This window comes from Kickxella alabastrina, assembly GCF_025024165.1.
Source record: "Kickxella alabastrina strain RSA 675 chromosome Unknown BX661scaffold_15, whole genome shotgun sequence".
NCBI classification, from domain to species: Eukaryota; Fungi; Kickxellomycota; class Kickxellomycetes; order Kickxellales; family Kickxellaceae; genus Kickxella; species Kickxella alabastrina.
This window is the reverse complement of record NW_026251486.1, coordinates 213,418-231,072: the sequence shown is the minus strand read 5'-3', so window position 1 is coordinate 231,072 and position 17,655 is coordinate 213,418. Positions and strand designations below refer to the sequence as shown.

The following is a 17,655-nucleotide window of genomic DNA, read 5'->3' as shown; positions in this document are numbered from 1 at the left end:
TCATCCACTGCCATTATAGCGATATATTTTGGAAATGGAGAAAATGTAATTTTTTAAACCTATTTCTCAATCGCCCCATAGAGCCACGTTGTTTTTGCTGCAATGCGGTGGCTGAATGACAAGTGCACAGTGATTTATACAGCATAAACATTGACCAAATAGACGATAGCCTGTTACACCATTTTCACTGCCCACAGTGTGAAGATTTGAGTTGTTTAATGTCAAAGATTTTATGTTTTCCCCCCAATTTTTTGCTTGCCATTTAGCCAGGCTGCAAAAGGAAAGCATGTGATTTGCTTGCATTCACTTTATTCGATATATCGTTATTTGGCAGTTAGCGCACAGGTCAGCTTTTCTCTGCAATTATATTAACAGGTTATCTGCGGAGCATCGAAGGTATTGTCGTGGTACGTGTGCCGATCATCTTTAAAGGTGCGTCGATCTATCCAAAGACGACGTAATGCAGATCCGTTGGTTTTGCCTTTGTCAAATGTTTGTGCAAAACATTTCTGGATCATTATATCTCGTTTCTCAGTGGAAAAAATGGCCAAGTCATCACCATATTTTTAAGCTTTATTTGTAAAAATTAAGCTGGAAGGAACTAAGGGCTGCGCTTATCTATTCACCCTATTAATCTCACGTATAAACGCCAATGTAATTTTGCGTGCGACTCACGGGGATGGCAACATGGCTAATCACACAGTCTAAAAAAATCGAGGCCAAATGGAATTGGTCATTTCTAAAAAAAAGGGCTTCTTCCGCGTCCTTTCTTGCCCAGGCGTGAGAATGTATTTCCCCCTTAAAAATGTACACTCACACACATTAAAAGGATTTATATTTGAATATCGCACGCTGCATGAAGGCAGTTGCTAAAAAGGGTTATCAAAAAAATTGCACATGCGCGATCGACAGGCACCGCGCTAGATTGTTGTGAAAATTCTCCGAAAAAACCGTTTGTTTTGCCACACGTGTTTCTAGCAATATAATTTTAAAAAATTATGTGCCGACATCCTCCGACCAATTTGAAACACGCAAAACAGTTTTTTTTTGGGGAGGGGGGACTGTTTCGAATTACTTGTTTACCGCAGCTTGCAATCAATGTTTGACTGATTCAGCTGCAATGCGCCTGCTGCAGCATCGCGCGCGCGCAACCAGGCAATCCGAACCGCGATCGTTGTGTATGCACGCACCACCCTTATCGTTTGACTGGTTTCCAAGGCATTAATTGGCAATATGTGGGAATTAAAAAACTACTATACCATCATGGAATTAAGCTATGCGGGCTCAAATGCAGACTGTCGCCTGCCATATCCGCTTATCCCCTTCCTGCACTTTGACGCAAAGATATTCGGAATGCAAATGACAAAATGACATCTGTTTTAATTGGCGATAATTGCGTTGGGCAACCCACCAACGATTTGTGTCGTGAGAAAGGCAATGTAATTTCAAACAAGGCAAGTTGGCCTTATCGCTAATGCACATGTGCTTATGTGCGTGCGTCCCAGCAGAAAAGATATGAGCATGAAATAACATATATCAAACATTACTTTCGCAGTCACGCACAATATAACAAGGACACACACACACGCTGCGTCACAAGGGTGCATATTCCGGCTCGCATGCGGCAGCAGCAGCAGCAATAGAGATGTCGCCGCATACTAAGTGCTCGAAACAAGACACTTTTTTTTAGAAAAAGCAAAATGAGCGACGCTGCCCAATATGCAAATCGCGTCCTATGCATATCGCAGCACAAAAATGATTAAGGATATCGTATTTCCCGCCCTGTGCTGGTATGTGTACAGTAAAAAATTGCAACATTTGCCTGTATTTTTGCATATTGCACAAAATATATTGAAAATATAATGATGGAATACAATACCAGCTGTTCGACAAATAAAAAAAGCAAAAATATAAAGATAGGAAAGTAAAGCTAGTTTACACTAGAAAAAAAAAAAAGAAATATGCTCCGCGCCATTGTGATCACGTTGCCAAATAATGCCCAGATTGGCAATACCAAATGGAAGCTATCCATTAGGCCGGCTGTTTCGGAAACGCTATGCCTTTATCTCCATTTGTATTTCACTGCAAGTATAAGGGGGATGGATTTTCATACTAACCTGCCCGAAGTAGCGCCTTTTCAATAGTAAAAAATTTAGAATATGCCATGCTGCGACGGAAAGAGTTTTGTCATCTGTCCATCGCATGTGAAATGAGAATGACAGAAAACACAAAACAAAACATAACAAAAACTGAAAACTGAAAACTTGTCCATCGCCAAAAAAAAAACTGCCAGCGTTTTAACTGGTTTTTCTCCATATCAATTCCCAAAAGAAAATATTGATCTTTGCAGACAGACTGGCAATGCTGCCGGTTTTTTCTCCCACCATATTTCTCCGCAATGCGCACACGCCCTCTAAATCTCGCCACTCCCGATTTGCAAATCTGTTTTTAGACGTGCCCGACAAAGCATCTCCTCCCTCCCAACCCACACGCAGCAGCACATGTCACAGCTTTACAAAAACACCAAAATAATAGGATATAGTAAGAAACAAAGATAGCATCAGCACACTCAATTTTTTTTCGCTGTTTCCTTTTTGGCAATTTTTTTTGATGTCACGTTCGCAACAAGACGGGGTGCGTCCGTTACCACCAGCACCAACCAATGTACCTTAACGTTTAGTCAGAGAGTAAATACAAATCTTGTCCCTGTTACCGCTATTAATTTCCGAGCATGTGCAATTTTGCCCTTTTTACATATAAATGGGCAGATGAGCGGGATATTTTTTTAGGGAATTTGAAAACCTCTTTTTTTCCCCTCAACCTTCTACCTCTCGCAAATTATATATATATTTTTTTTACACAAGCTGACTATCATTTATACATATTTTTCTTTACAACTCAATATGACCGTTAGCAAAGGAAATATGCTTCCATTTGTTCCGGTTCAAGCTGGATCATGCCTTGCACCCGCTAATGCCCGGCCGCAGGCTTCTTCTCACAGCCCAACCAGCCACCCAAGCTATCACGGCGACTCATTCGCTGGATATTACAATATTGCGGCTAGTAGCATGTCGCCACTGACACCACATCAGCCCATTTATCTAGCCTATAATCTTCAAACCAGCCCAATTTTAACATCAAGCACACACCACCACTATAGCAGCGCCCCCTACAGACCCCACTTTCATCCATACATGGCCCCCACCGCCACGTCGGCTCAAATGGAGGCCAGCCCGTGGAATGACAGCAGCGTTATGGACAGTGGCTACCCATGCACAAGTCCAAAAGCTGCCGAGGAGCGTGAGCACAAGCGGCGTAAATCGCATTCTCAAATGGAGCGGCGGCGGCGCGAGCGCACAAATGCCGTTATAAATGATCTCAAGGCACTCATTCCATCGCTCCAGAACCGCGACAAGCCGCAAAAGCTTGAGGTTCTGGAGAAATGCGTCCAGTATATCAGAGAGCTCCAGTCAACGGCGAATTTCCCGTTGTCTTCTTTGAAGCGTCGAAGACATCGAGTTCAGTCGTTTGACAGTAAAGTTGAGCGTTTTGACCAGGAATCGGATGATGAGCGCAATAGCTGTACTTCTCACTACCTTACCTCGACATCACCCTTTCAGCGCCGCCGGCGTCTGTCAGTCACTGTGAAAAATTCTGCTTCTCTTTCTTCTCCTTTTTCTTCGATGCTGCCTTCGGGTGGTGGTGCTATTTGGTCGAGCACCATGCCGCTTTCAAATGCTCGTGCTGCAGGTGACAGGGTCGTTACTGCTATCGACGCAGTTAGCGCTGATACATGCACGGAGGACTGGGGTGCCTTTGGTCGGCAGCTGACCAGTAACAATCTTCCGGATCTTGCTGTGCATTCCGCTGCGTCGTCGTCTAATGCATCACCGATTAAATCCAATATCGTGCCATTCCACAGCCCCCTTCCCATGATTGGCTGCGATTCTGATTTCAAAAAACTCGCTAGTGCCAACACCACTGGCTTGTCGCGCCAGTCGTCTCCAGGTGGGAAGACATCCATTGATTTTCTGATTACTTGAACCAGTATTTGTAGATTTTTTTGTGCTTTGTATCAACTAAATGTAATATGTCCAAATTAATATTTGAAAATGCGTGTGCAGAATTTTTTTACTACTCCAGTTTATTCATCGGCCAGCCCTATAATTAAAGTACACTTATTGTGACCTTGTTTCTCACGAATGCGATTGATGTGGTCCAGCGTGTTGTTGACCAGTGCCCAGAGCCGCCCCATGCTAATGACATTGAACACACAGATACATTGAATGGTTAGTGTCAATTGCATCTTTAATTTTAATCTATATTTTGGCCAAGCATTTGTGCTCATTTGATCATGGTGCTTACCTCGATTCGTCGGCAACCGCGTCAAAGCCATCGATAAGCATGTAGTCTGGCGCCCAGACAGCATCAGTCACCGCCAGGCTACCGTTGGACTCGGGGGTCGCGTTCCATATCAGGAAATTGCTCTCTGAATACGTCCGTGTCTGTCGTTCCATGCCGCAATGCCACGCAGCAAATAGTGCTCGAAACATGTCTGGTGAAGTCACGTATTTTATCGAGATGCGATCCAACCCAGAGTGGTCAACAATTGGTTCGACACCAACGCTTTTCACCAGATGCTTTCGCGGCCGGCACTCGATGAATGTTATCTGTAGGTCTGAATTTTCGGCTGCTAGTGCTGCTGCTTTGACGAAAAGATGTCGGCTGATTTCACTGCTGCTGAGGCCGGACTCGACCTGAGCGTCCTTGACGTAGTCTGCAAAAAGAGCGTCTATATCCACACGATATCTCGGGGTACCTTGAGTATCCGGCATTATTTGTTTACAAAAAATTTGGAGGAAAATAGTTTATTAGACAGGTTAATTGGAATGTACAGAAAATGCGCAGCCACAAGCTGCGCCCCCCCCCCCATTCTTTGAAATTTTTCTGCTCATCTGGTGCCAAGAAGAGGGGCTTTCGTTTATGGAGAAATTACAAATGTTTGCTGCGCACTACTTCGATTTAAAAAATATTTGTATACATTTGCAGCTTCACTTCAAATGTATCAATAGAGCTTGACATAGTCCAGCGGCGAGTAGCTTGGCCATACCATTGTAACCGCGTCGATATAGTGGCACCCGTTGCTCAATGTGTGCAGCGTGGCCTCAATAATAAACCCGGGGCGCAAAAACTCGAGACTTTCGTATCCAAAGCGCAGCAAGATGGGTTCCTTATCCTCCTTGTCAGCCATCTTTTGGCGGTCAAAAATACGTACCAACACATGCACGTAATGCTGCCGCCCTGACGCGTCCTCGGCGCCCGCTGCGCCAACCGAATCAATGCGGATATCCAAGGGGCAGCTGCTTATGCACACCGCGTCCAAGGGCACAATATCATCAACGAGCTGGCGGGCCTCATCCAACGACATCTCGGACAAGCACTCTACATGGGCCTGGCTATTGAGCGTCTCTTCGGCTACCACCCACTTGGGCTTGTACATGTCAACGTGGGCATCGCGCAGCTGGCCAGCAAACAGCAAGCTGCACGCAGAGCTGAATTTGCCCGGAAGCTGCTCGGCCAGTGCACAGGATGCCGGCAGCTCATCCCGCGCGGTTTGCAAAATGCTATGCAGCTCCGGCATCTGGTCTGCTACCTCGTGTATGCCTGCGTCGGCCAGGGCATTCACCCATTGCTTGGCAATAACGACCATGCGCTCGGCGCCAGCGGTTCCAAACACGGGTGACTCGAGCAAGATTATGAATGAAAGCAGCCACTTGAGTCCCCACTGCATGTCAAAGGTGCCCAGCTGCGTGATCTGGTCCTGTCGAGCTTGGTACTTCATGCGCACATCATGAGTGATATCCTGCTCACCTGGCTGCCCGTACCTCTTCAGCTCTTTCTTTGTTGCTTGCCGCAGCAGAACGCTGACGTTTGCGACGTGTGATGCTATTTCTAGCATCTTCTTGTCCTGTGGGTTCTCCAGCTTTTTGTAAAAGGCATGTGTTGCCAAGTCCATGCGCAGCAGCAAGGATTCGTTAGAGAACATGCGCGTGTCGATTGGTGTGTCTCTGGACAGCGCCGGCCCTCCACTCCCAAAGCTCATTGTGGTCTGATTCAAAGTGTGAATTTCGAAGGGAAAAAAAGAAGCGTGAGAAATAAAATATGAAATGCGATTTTTTTTAAAATAAAAAAGAGAATAAAAATAAAAAAATCGGAAAACAAAAATAAAGATAAAAATAAAAAATAAACGCTGATTCAAATCATCACTCGTTCCATTTGATATTGTTTTTCAAGCATCATGATTCCAGATCAAGATGCACTTTTCCTGCCTTTGCTTGCCTTCTTTGCTGCTTTCAAAGACTAGCCTAGTTCTTGCCAAGTGCCATGCGCACAAAATACTGGTGCCACCGGTTGTCATCAGTGAGCTCAGGGTGGAAAGACGTGCCCAGCATCTGGCGGTACCTGACAGCTACCAGCAAGCCGTTCTCCGAGTCCTCTGTCTGCCCGTATCCCGGCGGCAACTGCACCAACGGCAGCACTTCAGGATCGTCCACAGACACAATAGCCGGCGCACGAATAAACACATACTCGAACGGGGCCCTATTGCCCTCCCCTTCCTGTGCGCCAATATCATCGAGGCAGGGCGAGCTGAGCTTGATCGTAAACGAATCCACCTGGCGCCCAAACTGATTGCGCGACACCGTCACTGGGAGTGCGTCAAGAAGCTGCTGTCCGCCCTTCTTCATGTGCGTGGCCTTTTTGGCCATCAGGATGAGCCCAGCACAGGTGCCCCATGTGGGCTTTGTGCGGGCAAATTCGCGCAGGTCGTCCAGAATACCACAGCGCTCGGCGATCAGCGCAATTGCTGTTGATTCGCCACCGGGGATGATCAGTGCATCGACGGTGCTCAGCTCCTCCTTGGTGCGCACCTCGACGATGTTGCCGATTTGCTCAACATTGCGCAGCGTGCTTAGTGCATGGATGTGCTCAACAAATGCCCCCTGAAGCGCTACAAGATGAGAATATCAATGTGGGTTTTTGTGACTGTTTGATTTTTTTTAATTCATATTGCGTCCCTTATCAAAAAAAGGAAGAAAAAGAAAGCCTCATATTGAATAAAAAGAAAAGAGACGATGTCATATCCGCTTGCTTACCGAGAACGCCGATCCGAAGTGTTTTGGTCATGTTGTGGAAGAAGAAAAAAAAAGAAAAAAGTGCGAATAATCACAGTTGAATTAATACGCAAAGATAAAGGAACTGAGGAGAGGAAGAGAAGAAAAAGAAGGCGAGTTTGAAGGCGATGGCGTCGAGTTCATTTCGTTTTATATCCGCTGCCGCCACTGCACGCGGCGCGGCGCGGTCAGTGTTCGCCCTTGCTGCGCCCAATGGCTTGTCATTTCTCATCCGCCCCGTCTTTTCTCATTAAGCGCGGTCCCCCCCCCCACCACCTCGCCTCGTCTTGAATAAAAGTTTTATGCACATGCCGCTCACGTCGCCGTCGATTCGCTTGGACACAAACCAGTTTGGCTGTGGCGACAAAGCTGGAAAGCGTCACTGTAGCGCAAACAGGTCTGGTGCCAATCACTGTGGTTTAAACTGGGAGTAAGCAATGCCTTGGTGACCAGTCATTACGCACACGCTGACAGCTGGAAAAAGCAGACTCAGCCACTTTATTTCTGACGGTGGCTTCCATATGTTCTGGGGGGGGGGTGTTTTTTTTGGTGTCCGTTATCCAGATCATTTAGAGTGCGGATTCTGTGAAGCGACAGGAAATGCTCTCGAGTACGCAAATGATCGTCAGAACGGGGGGAATATGATACCAGATGAGTTGCCGCTCCACAGCTCACAGTGAACATACCAATTTTATTTAAGCTGATATACCGGCTGAAGTGGTGTGAGCCATGCAAATCATTTTTTTACTTTGCAAAAAAAACAACAAAAAAACGCACTTTGACAATCTTGCTTCGGCACTTTTGTCCTCTGCTGGGCGCAGTTTGGTATGCACGCGAGGGCAAACAGAGATTTCACAAAAGGAACAAATTAGCGGTTTAGGCAGGTTGATAAAAAATATACAAAAAAGCACAATGCGCCAAATGTTGACAACCATGCGGTTCAGTTTTTCAATTTTTTTTGCTAAACAAAAAAATAGTTAAGAGACCTTCCATGTGGTCAATTTTTCAATTTTTCAATATCTCTCTTCTCTTTTTTTTTCCTTGTTTTTTCTCGTCATATTTTATTTACACTTTTATTTTACTCACGGCCATCAAGCTTGACGTGTTTTCTTTTTTTTTTGACGCTTATTTTTGGTTACTCGTTTAATTTTTCTTTGACGTCACACATATTTTCTCCACCTTTTTTTTTGGCTGACACGCACATACACGCATACCCCACCAACACACAGCACTATATTCCTCCGGCAGCAGCGGCAGCAGCATCAGTCGCGCTTGACCTTTACGCCAAAATGGCTTGCAAACTGAACGACCCGCAGATTTTTAAAGCCTACCAGCGGATTCTCGACAATGATGGCATCGACTGGTATGTTTACATCTCCGCACACAATGCAATTATGAACACTGCGGAGTGGCTTCGGGAGGGAGGGAGGGAAATCCACAAAATCCACAAAATCCACACAAAAAAACTCAAAAGCACAAACATTAACTTTTTTGAACTTGGCCGATTGAAAACAGCAGGATAAAAACAAGAAAAACAAAACAAATTCAATAATAAATCCCTGAGGCTGCTAAGCCACACTCTATTCTATTTTTCTTTGCACTTTGGAAAATTAGTATTCTATTCCATGCTGCAGTCCGCGATAGTGTTTGAATATGAGGCGGATTGCGTAGATTCCAATCGAACGATTTGAATGAGTATTCTTGCGGCTAACTCCAAACTCTATTGTTTTTTATTTACTAATTATGCACAGCCATTGCTCTTAACCATTTTATCCACTTTTTTGTTGTTGTTGTTGAAATCTAGGATGATAATTGGGTACGGCAAAACGCGCGACGTGTTGAGCCTGTACTCCGTGGGCGACGGCGGAGTTGTAGAGATGGCACTTTGTGTGCCTGACGAAATTGTTTTTGGCTTTCTGGTATTCGAGAGGACGAATGTGCTGGTCACCCATGTCTCCGAAAAAATTAGGTAAGCTTTTTACTGCTGATGTTTTTTTTCAATAGTTGCCCCATATCTTGGTGCGCTGCTCTCTAAATCATTTTTGAAGGGATGCTGTTCATTAACCTTAATTGTGCACTCCTTGCTACCCTGTGTTTTGCATATATCGATATGTGCCGGCCAAATGTATAGTGGAGTTCAACGAGGTAAGCCAAAAGAATGCATAGGTCGGACATTTGCCACAAAGCACAACTGCAACCACATGCCCATCGGCTAGCTATGTTATTCTTTAGATTTCTTTTTATCTAATATGGCTTTTGCTTTGTCCTTGACTTGATCAAACAATGTAGCTCGCGGACTTGCGCACAAAAGCACAGTTGCCGAGTTTCTTAACCGTCATGATATCACCATCAATACGACCAAGCCCACCGAGTTAACACCCGTTCTGCTGCGCAGCAAGGCCAGCCACTTGGTCAAAAAGTCGGTTCCCATGGTCAGTAAGTACTACAAAAACAACAACAAAAACAAAGTCAACGCTGCATCATGTTATTTTCTTTTTGAAAAAATTCAATTCGAGCATAACAAAATGCGCTCTCAGCGTGCGCTTGCTTTTTGTTTTGTTTATTTATTTATTTATTTATTTATTTATTTATTTGCTGTTATTTTTTTTCCAAAACAATCACGATTATGCGTGTGAATTTCTTTCACGAGCATATGTATCACCCTCCTTCCTCTATTTTCTCAAATAGAACAGAACAAATTTACTTCTCTCACGTTTTGGGAAGAAACGATTCTATGCTGAAAAAAAGGGTGTGCATCCATCTGGGTGTGATGTCAGAACATGTGTGAATAAAATAATTTTGTAAGGTTAGAGATCCCCCCCCCACCCCAAACGTTGATTTTCTGCAGACTACATTTAAATGTTCAACATAATAAATTTTTGCACATGTTTCCCTTGCTCTTGCTGCATCTCCCGAGTGAGGGCAATCCTTATTCTCTCTTTCGGTCTTATGTATTAATTGATGAGCACAAAGAAAAACAGAATGTTAAATTGGCATCCTGCTGCTGCTCTCTTCCCCACTTTTTTTCCCTCTCCTTTGCGCAACTATTTTTTTTTCTTCCACATTATCAAATTTATATATTTATTGCACAAAGCATTAACATTAACCAAAATGCCCGTTTTCAATCGATTTCGGGAACTCTTCTCCAAAGTAGCCAGGAGTCTCGGCCGCTCAGACTCTATTCGGCAACAGCAGCAACAGAGCAAGGTGCGGTCCACCATCTGGCACCGCCACTCGATGTCTATGAGCCACGCCCCCTCGTCATCTGTGACATCGCTGGCCAACAGCCCTCGCTCTCCCGGCAGCCCTGCCAGCCCCGCCAGCGAGGCAGACACAGATGACACACCGCTTAAGCCAAAGCCCCCAGCCATGGGCAGTGTTACGGAAGAAGGCAGCCAGCCGAATCCCGGCGAGCAAGTGGCTGTCTCCTCGGTTGTTTCCTCAGTAACTGGCTTGGATGCATTAAGCAACGAAGATGGTAAGTTTATTTTCCTATTTCCATCCGTTTTGAACTGTTGTCTTGCTTTTTGATTTTGCCCAAAAAAAATTTTGTGCGATGGTTTCTATATTTGTACTTGCGCATATGTGCATGTGGGGGAAGGCTTTGCTGCTTCTGAGTGAAGCCGCAACACTTCCAAGATTGTTTAATAAAGGTTTTTTTTAGCTTTATTAGCTGATATCCGGAAGTCGCTGGCGACTATTAATTAAGTGCTATCCCTAGATTGCTGCGCATATATTGGATATTTTACTCTTGTCCGAGTTTTCCGATTCTTACCAGACTTTGTTAAAGATGCGAGCATTCTTCATTTCTCCTTTTAATTACAAGTCTGTACTTCTTTTTTAAATACTTTTTGAAGCGCAATACCCCCGGGCCACCATGTATTCAATATTACCACACTTGGATATATTGCATTTTAAACACTATGATGCCGATTTCTTTCTCTCCCGAATTTGTTAATTAGTAGCATTCGCCCGCTCCAGAAATGCCGCTTCAACATCGCCTTGCAAAACCGCAGAGCCCACATACGAGTTGCCTCTCGGCATGCCACCCACGCCAAAATCATTGAACGGCGGCCTCTCTGATATCCAGGAGTACGACAACCTGAATCGAAGCAGCAGATACAGCCACAATGTGTTGATTGCGAACGAGTCAGCCATGCTCACTGAAATTGTAATCCCACACTACTCAGAATCAGAGCGCTCGCTGGCCTCAGATGCGATGATAAGCCCTATTTCTCCAATTTCGCCCTCGACATACGCCGGGAGCGGCAGCATGTGCAGCAAGAGGAGTGGTGCATTTTCGGACAGCGGCATATCCCCCACTGTCGGAACGGCTAGTCCCGCGAGGCCCACATACCACAGGTACAGCTTAAACTGCTCGCCCGACAGGCAGTCAACCAGTATCTCGAGCAAGCGCAAAAGTAGAGTCTGCATCGCCAGCTCGTTCAAAAAAATACCAGTGCCTGAGGTGGCCCAGTTAATGGAGGAGGTCAGTGAGCACCGCCGGAACACAGCAGAGCTCGCCCAGAGCTCGGGCTTAATGGGTGATAAGTTCTTCCGGTGCCTGCGCGGGTACACAAGCATCCAGGAGCCTTCCAATTCGTTCTGGAAGCGCCGGTATTTTGTCATTGCCGACGAAACATTGTTCATGTATACGAATGAGTGCTCACGCACGCCAACTGACTTTTGGCCCCTGAGTTCAATTGTGCGCGCACCGCGCAATGCCGAGGATGACGTGCTTATGGCGCACTCCTTGGCTATGGACTTTGGAGCCGGGGAGCACTTTTTGTATTTTGATAACGCTCAGATGCGGCAGGCTTTTGAGGGCGAAGTATTAACGTCCATTAGTGCCACTGCTGCCACTGCTGCTGCCGCTACCATCACTGCCAACTAATCCATTTCAATTGTTTTTTTTCTTCCCCCACTGCACTTTGCATGCTACTTTTTTTTTCTCATAGTCATAATTTTACAAAAGCCATATTTACAAAATTTCAGTATATTCATGTGGAATTATTGACAATAAAAATGATTCAATCTCTTGCTGGTGAGCGGGACCGCCGTGATCGATGGGATGGTGAGCGAGACCGATGCGAGCGCGACTTGTCGGACCGATGGCTGCGCTTATGGTGGTCTAGAGAGCTCTTGTGCTCAGAGTCACGGTGGCTTTTATGCTTGGAGTCTCGAGAGCTCTTATGCTCGAAGTCGCGAGAGCTCTTATGCTCGAAGTCGCGAGAGCTCTTATGCTCGGAGTCGCGAGAGCTCTTATGCTTGGAGTCGCGAGAACCTCTGTGACGTCGACCGCTATCCAAATCATTTAGCTCGCGTTCCCTGGAGCGCGATCTGCGCGCACTTTTGCTCTTCTTGTGTTCCTTGCGCTCCTTGTCGTCACTGCTTTGCTTCGATTTCTTCTTTTCAGAATCCCTGCTCACTGTCTGTTTCTGCCTTCCAAGCATCGCCTGAATGGCAGCCTGCTCGCGCCGTTTGATTTCCATCATCGGGTCCTCCATGCTCTTTGCAAGCGAGTCCTTGTCGCTATTAGCGTTTCTGTTGGAAAAAGCAAACAGCCCGCTTTTCCACTTTTCCTCCGGCACCGCTTTCTCCTCTTCCTTCTGCTTTAGCATAGTGCTCATGTCCTTTTTGCCCAACAGATACGCCTCCAAGTCTTCTTGGTTCTGCTGCTGCTGGTGTGCTGGCGCGTTGTACATCCACTCTAGCTTGTTAATTGCTTTCTTGTTCACTGTGGCATTTAGCATGTCCATTTCCTCACGCTGGCGCTCTTCGCGCAGCTCTTTTAAGATGTTTGCGGTTCGCCGGGCTTCGTCTTCGGCTTTGCGCTTCTCGTCAGCAACCCGCAGTTGGTTGGCCCGAGTCTGCGGATGCCACGACTTTTTCATGTTAAGGTCGCCGCTGCCCATTTTGTAAATAATATGCTGCTGCTGCTGCTGCTGTTGCTCTTGCGCTTATACAGTGATCTATATTATTTGGTGGGTTGTAAAACAAAAAAGTGTGAAATAAAGATAGTAAAATGGTAGCGTTTTTTCTCTCCTTTTTCTAATTCGCAACAAAATAATTTTTATAATTAATATAATTTTGTACGAGTTAAAGATCCTTGTGAGCCCTCTTCACGTGAACACGCGTTTGTCATTACATTTTTTTTGACAAGGCGTCGCCTTCTCACTGAATGAAATGGTATTCAAAACCTTTCAGTTCCGTATTGCTCAGTTCAATTTAGTTCAATTCAGTTCACTTTAATTTCACATTTCTTTGTATTACTTATAATTCCACATTACAGATTAGAATGGCGGAACAGGCAGACCTTTACAAGTACTTTGAGCCCACAGTGCAGCTCAACACACTGGCGTTGTCGAACATTCACACCTTGACGTCGTGGGGCGTCGGCACAGCAGCGGGCATTCTGGGTCTGACTGGGTGGAACGGGTTCATATTCTTCCTGATAAACTGGGTGGTCATATCAGGACTTGTGTTTTTTGTCAAGTGCAAGAGCAAGCCGTCGGTGTACTTCAAGTCGGGCTTCATGGATATTGCCGGATCGACCGTGATGAACACCTTGCTGTCGTATGTGCTCGTTTGGACGCTGATGCACGCGCTTGTGTATGTTTATGACTGAAATACACGCACTTTTTTGTTTTAAATATACCTCGCGACTTGGATTGATAGTACAAAAAAATATATATATATAGAAATAGGAGTTGGTCTATCTTTGTCAGCAAACGGTTACAGTGGATACTTGGTCGGCGGCCTGGGGCGCGTGGATCTGGCCTGTGCAACAAGGGCAGCAAATGAATCTGCATATTTTGACGTATGATCGGTGACCGCTCCGGGAGTGGCAGGAGGTGGGGCCCTGAAAGGCTCAGGCTGGCGAGCCATGGCATCCTCCCATGTGGCCAAACGCCGGAGCAATACGCTATGGGACAAGGGTGTCTCTGAGTCCGTGTTGGCCATATACATGTTGACCCACTCGACGTGGCGCGCCTGCATCTGGTGCTTGTCGCCTTTAGCTGGAACCCCCAGCTCGCGCAGGGTTCGCCGCAGCTTGGCCTCGCTGAGCAAACTGTAGGCCAGCTTGGTTGGTCGTGGCAGTGCAAATTTTGCCAACGTGCCTGTCAGTTGGAGCCTTGTTGCTGTTGGCCAGGCTGTTGACTCAGAAGCAGCAGCTGCTGGTGGGGGCTCATCTATGGACTTGCCGGAGAGGCATCGGTCTAGGTGCCAGTTGATTTTGGCCGAACGCACTTGGCTCTGGCAGTTAGGGCAAAGCACAGAGTTTTCGTGAGATGATCTTGTATGTGATTTGGGCGCACAGCGTCTGCTGCCGATAATATCACTGGGCATAAAGTCACTGTCCCCATCATTTTCCGTCGATGTTGGTGCTGTTGGCGTCATGCCAGAGTTTACTGTAGCAATTTCAAAGTCGCTCATGCTTCTCATCTGCTCAATATCGGATGAGGTCAGGTCAATGGCATTGTCAGTCCCCAATTGCTCATCGGAGGCCATTGTATCAACATCCATATTTTTCGCAGCACTCCTTGTTATGATCCGCGGACGCTTACGCTTTGCCTCCACCGGCTTGTGCGTATTTGCAGATCTGAGGGTGGACAAGAGCTGCGGCCGCCCGTGCTTGAATTCTCGCAAAAGACTGTCAACAAGCCGATTCGGGTGCAAATCGCCCTCGGTTGTCGATGCCCTGCACGAGGGACATTTGGTCTCTTGAGTCAAGCAGCGTCTCACGCAGAGTGAGCAGAACGTGTGGCCGCAGTTGGTGACTACCATGGGTGTGTCTAAGTACTCCTTGCACACGGGGCATCGTAGGAGCTGCTCGAGCTCGCGCAGGTGTGGGAAGTCTGCGGGCCAGTCGCTTGGGTCTTCGATATCGAGAAACGCATCCATAAAGGCTGTGAAGTATTGAAAGGGACTGTGCGAGCGAAATGCGAGGAATTCGCAGGTAAGGAGAGAGAATTAGAAGGAAAAAAAACAAGTTGGTAAAAATTTTTTATTTAAAAGATGGTTGCCTCTGCGGATGCAAATGTAGATGATGCATTTAATCGCACTGTTTGTGCGATCGTCTTGGCGTTCGTTTCGCGTGGCAGGCTGATCATGATCAATGTAGTGGCTGCAGATCAATTGATTATAAAGGGCAGAGTTTTAAAACTCGAGGGTGCGGGTTGAGGGGTTTGGGCCCTTCAGAGCCTTGATCGTGTCAGCCCACTTTTGAATTCAGTTATCTTTTTTTTCTGTTGTTAAAGTTCGCGCCTTTCTTTTTTGTTGTTCATTTTTTTCTTCCAATTCCACCACAGCAGAACATTTACCGCGCGAATTTATATTGTTGGACAGATTCTGCCAAATCAAAAACGCTTTTATTTTGCAACTACAAAGATTCAGAATGTTTGGACGTATCGCCTCACCGCTGACACGGCAGCTGCGGACTGCACAGCTCGCCAAGGCTTCAGCAGCAAACATGACTCCGCGCGCGTTGCAGCTGCTGCGGAGCCAGAATCTCAGCACCACTAGCCCGGCGATGATTCGCGTCAGAAATCCGTCAGAGAGCATTCCTGAGACACCTGAAAAGCCCGCTAGCGACGAGTCTTCCACAAGCGACAAGCAGTCAACAAATCAGGGTGATAGCATAGCTGCAGAGAAGCCCGAGGCAGCTGCCGAGTCGCAGGCCGAGCAGTTCAACGATGCCTCTGCAGCCAAGCAGAAGCCCTCGACGGCATCGCCATTCGGATTCTCATCGACGGGCAGCGGCATGGCCAGCGGAATTCTTGGCGAGGAGCCTGTCTCGGAGGATTCCCAGGCAAAGGATCATCAGCAGCACCGCGACGGCATGAGCGCGGCCGAGGCCAGGCGCGCACGCCGGCAGCGCGCAGACTTGCCCCCGCTGGAGGACGAGCCCAAGATCAAGGCTGCAAAGTATATTGGCACTGGTCTTGTTTTTGGCCTACTTATTGGTGGCATTGGGTACTACGGCCGCCCGTTCACTGCTGCGGATGCAGAGAAGGGCCTCAAGGACGACCCGGAGAAAAGCGCAGTGCAGCAGCTGTGGCACCGCGCGACCACACGTGCCGGCAATACGTTCTCCTTCCTCTCGGAGCCGGCGACCGAGAAGCTGCTGCCGGACCAAAACGAGTACACTATGCCCTACACGCTGGTCCTCTGCCTGGATGACATGCTGATCCACATGGACTGGACCAAGGAGTACGGATGGCGCATCGCCAAGCGCCCCGGATTGGACCACTTTTTGGCGTACATGGCCAGTATGTTTGAGGTTGTAGTTTTCTCGACGCAGCCCAGCCACAGCGGCATGACGGTGATGGAGCGGCTCGATCCGCTCGAGTACGCGCCGTACAGGCTGTACAAGGACCACATGCGCAACATTGACGGCAAGAACTACAAGGACCTGAGCACAATCAACCGCGACATGTCCAGAGTTATTATGATTGACATCAGCCCCGAGGCGTTCACCATGCAGCCTGACAACGGGCTTCTGGCCAGGCCCTTCCGCGGCGAGCCCAGCGACAACTGGATCAGTCAAATCACTGAGTTCCTCGAGTACATCCACATGATGGAGCCCAAGGATGTGCGGCCGTGGATCAAGACATACAAGGATAAGGACGCCGCTCAGGAGTTTGTGCGGTGGGAGGACTCGATCCGCCAGAAGTTGGTCGAGGACTGGGAGGAGAAGCGCAAGACCGCAGGCAGCTGGAAGTCCCTGGTCTTTGGCGGCGCCCCTGCGGATACTGAGAACCCGCCGCAGCCCGAGTTTGACCAGATGCGCAAGATGATGCGCGACAACTTTGAAATTCAGCACAAGGAGGTCTTGGCGATGATTGAGAAGGAGCGCCAGCAGAACGAGGAGGAGGTTAAGCGCCAGATGAAGGACATGACTCTGTGGAAGATGATGTCGCAGAGTCTTGGAAATGGGGCTGCGCCCGACGCTAACGCCGCTGTGACTGGGCAGCAGCAAAAGTAAAAAAAATAGAGAGACAATAGTATTGTTTTAAGAGCTTGGACAAAATTTATTAGTATTATTGAATTCATATAAAATTATTTATTGTTTTGGAGCGCAAAACTGCCTTCGTATTTGTTTGGTTAGTATTAAAAATAGGCCGAGAGAAAATCAACATAATAAAAAAGACTTCCCAGCAGTGGGTAGCGGGGCGTCAACAACCCGAAAAGCAGGGTGACTATTCAAAAAAAACCGGGCATGCAGTCGGCAGGGGGCAAAACAGGCCCAGAGAAGTGGCCTATGGCGGCTGACTGGATCACAGAGAGCTGTCGTCACTTTCTGTGGGAGTCTGTTCTGACAAGATCTCGGAGAGATGAAAGCGGAATGCAAAGCACAAGGAGGGCGACATTAAAGCGGCAAGGTAGCGCTGCAGTGCGTTGTTGTAGGTGGTGGCGAAACGGTTTCAGGACCAGCGTGTAGCATTGTAGGCTTCATCGTCAGGGGTCCAGGCCATATTAA

At 47.2% G+C, this 17,655-nt stretch overlaps 9 protein-coding genes across 9 annotated transcripts; 4 read left to right on the top strand and 5 right to left on the bottom strand.

The window, feature by feature from the left end:
- The first annotated feature begins 2,809 nt into the window (after positions 1-2,809).
- Positions 2,810-4,103, top strand: BX661DRAFT_184258 (uncharacterized protein). The gene has a single exon (XM_051536441.1). The coding sequence runs from the start codon at positions 2,904-2,906 to the stop codon at positions 4,041-4,043; it is 1,140 nt and encodes a 379-aa protein (XP_051390763.1). The 5' UTR covers positions 2,810-2,903; the 3' UTR covers positions 4,044-4,103.
- Positions 4,104-4,144: 41 nt separating this feature from the next.
- Positions 4,145-4,909, bottom strand: BX661DRAFT_206122 (uncharacterized protein; the record flags this gene model as incomplete). Its single annotated transcript, XM_051538614.1, has 3 exons — positions 4,366-4,909; positions 4,189-4,319; positions 4,145-4,161 (listed from the first exon to the last, which is right to left on the bottom strand). Exons 1-3 carry the CDS (start codon positions 4,833-4,835, stop codon positions 4,145-4,147), a joined length of 618 nt encoding a protein of 205 aa, XP_051390762.1. The 5' UTR covers positions 4,836-4,909.
- BX661DRAFT_184255 (uncharacterized protein) lies at positions 4,910-6,211 on the bottom strand. Its single transcript, XM_051536440.1, has one exon. The coding sequence runs from the start codon at positions 6,101-6,103 to the stop codon at positions 5,066-5,068; it is 1,038 nt and encodes a 345-aa protein (XP_051390761.1). The 5' UTR covers positions 6,104-6,211; the 3' UTR covers positions 4,910-5,065.
- BX661DRAFT_184254 (PdxT/SNO family) lies at positions 6,212-7,275 on the bottom strand. Its single transcript, XM_051536439.1, has 2 exons — positions 7,155-7,275; positions 6,212-7,009 (listed from the first exon to the last, which is right to left on the bottom strand). The coding sequence occupies exons 1-2, from the start codon at positions 7,183-7,185 to the stop codon at positions 6,366-6,368; spliced, it is 675 nt and encodes a 224-aa protein (XP_051390760.1). The 5' UTR covers positions 7,186-7,275; the 3' UTR covers positions 6,212-6,365.
- An 873-nt stretch (positions 7,276-8,148) lies between these two features.
- Positions 8,149-12,171, top strand: BX661DRAFT_184248 (uncharacterized protein). Its single transcript, XM_051536438.1, has 6 exons — positions 8,149-8,535; positions 8,977-9,141; positions 9,304-9,317; positions 9,462-9,608; positions 10,327-10,650; positions 11,135-12,171. Exons 1-6 carry the CDS (start codon positions 8,462-8,464, stop codon positions 12,064-12,066), a joined length of 1,656 nt encoding a protein of 551 aa, XP_051390759.1. The 5' UTR covers positions 8,149-8,461; the 3' UTR covers positions 12,067-12,171.
- Positions 12,172-13,208, bottom strand: BX661DRAFT_184239 (Pre-mRNA splicing factor-domain-containing protein). The gene is made up of 2 exons (XM_051536437.1): positions 12,360-13,208; positions 12,172-12,335 (listed from the first exon to the last, which is right to left on the bottom strand). Exons 1-2 carry the CDS (start codon positions 13,085-13,087, stop codon positions 12,203-12,205), a joined length of 861 nt encoding a protein of 286 aa, XP_051390758.1. The 5' UTR covers positions 13,088-13,208; the 3' UTR covers positions 12,172-12,202.
- A 24-nt stretch (positions 13,209-13,232) lies between these two features.
- BX661DRAFT_154506 (uncharacterized protein) lies at positions 13,233-13,880 on the top strand. The gene has a single exon (XM_051533261.1). It carries the CDS (start codon positions 13,471-13,473, stop codon positions 13,798-13,800), a length of 330 nt encoding a protein of 109 aa, XP_051390757.1. The 5' UTR covers positions 13,233-13,470; the 3' UTR covers positions 13,801-13,880.
- A 3-nt stretch (positions 13,881-13,883) lies between these two features.
- Positions 13,884-15,205, bottom strand: BX661DRAFT_184237 (uncharacterized protein). The gene has a single exon (XM_051536436.1). It carries the CDS (start codon positions 15,075-15,077, stop codon positions 13,908-13,910), a length of 1,170 nt encoding a protein of 389 aa, XP_051390756.1. The 5' UTR covers positions 15,078-15,205; the 3' UTR covers positions 13,884-13,907.
- A 213-nt stretch (positions 15,206-15,418) lies between these two features.
- On the top strand, positions 15,419-17,296 carry BX661DRAFT_184236 (uncharacterized protein). Its single transcript, XM_051536435.1, has one exon. It carries the CDS (start codon positions 15,571-15,573, stop codon positions 17,158-17,160), a length of 1,590 nt encoding a protein of 529 aa, XP_051390755.1. The 5' UTR covers positions 15,419-15,570; the 3' UTR covers positions 17,161-17,296.
- Positions 17,297-17,655: the final 359 nt, after the last annotated feature.

Excerpts from the sequence above, each read along its gene's own strand:
- BX661DRAFT_184258 (XM_051536441.1), top strand. The coding sequence starts at position 2,904 with ATGACCGTTAGCAAAGGAAATATGCTTCCATTTGTTCCGGTTCAAGCT.
- BX661DRAFT_184255 (XM_051536440.1), bottom strand. The coding sequence starts at position 6,103 with ATGAGCTTTGGGAGTGGAGGGCCGGCGCTGTCCAGAGACACACCAATC.
- BX661DRAFT_184254 (XM_051536439.1), bottom strand. The coding sequence starts at position 7,185 with ATGACCAAAACACTTCGGATCGGCGTTCTCG. Across the intron at positions 7,010-7,154 it reads ACTTCGGATCGGCGTTCTCG|CGCTTCAGGGGGCATTTGTT; the intron begins GTAAGCAAGCGG and ends CTCATCTTGTAG.
- BX661DRAFT_184248 (XM_051536438.1), top strand. The coding sequence starts at position 8,462 with ATGGCTTGCAAACTGAACGACCCGCAGATTTTTAAAGCCTACCAGCGG. Across the intron at positions 8,536-8,976 it reads GACAATGATGGCATCGACTG|GATGATAATTGGGTACGGCA; the intron begins GTATGTTTACAT and ends GTTGAAATCTAG. Across the intron at positions 9,609-10,326 it reads AAAGTCGGTTCCCATGGTCA|CCAGGAGTCTCGGCCGCTCA; the intron begins GTAAGTACTACA and ends TCTCCAAAGTAG.
- BX661DRAFT_184239 (XM_051536437.1), bottom strand. The coding sequence starts at position 13,087 with ATGGGCAGCGGCGACCTTAACATGAAAAAGTCGTGGCATCCGCAGACT. Across the intron at positions 12,336-12,359 it reads CGCGACTTCGAGCATAAGAG|CCACCGTGACTCTGAGCACA; the intron begins CTCTCGAGACTC and ends CAAGCATAAAAG.
- BX661DRAFT_154506 (XM_051533261.1), top strand. The coding sequence starts at position 13,471 with ATGGCGGAACAGGCAGACCTTTACAAGTACTTTGAGCCCACAGTGCAG.
- BX661DRAFT_184237 (XM_051536436.1), bottom strand. The coding sequence starts at position 15,077 with ATGGATGCGTTTCTCGATATCGAAGACCCAAGCGACTGGCCCGCAGAC.
- BX661DRAFT_184236 (XM_051536435.1), top strand. The coding sequence starts at position 15,571 with ATGTTTGGACGTATCGCCTCACCGCTGACACGGCAGCTGCGGACTGCA.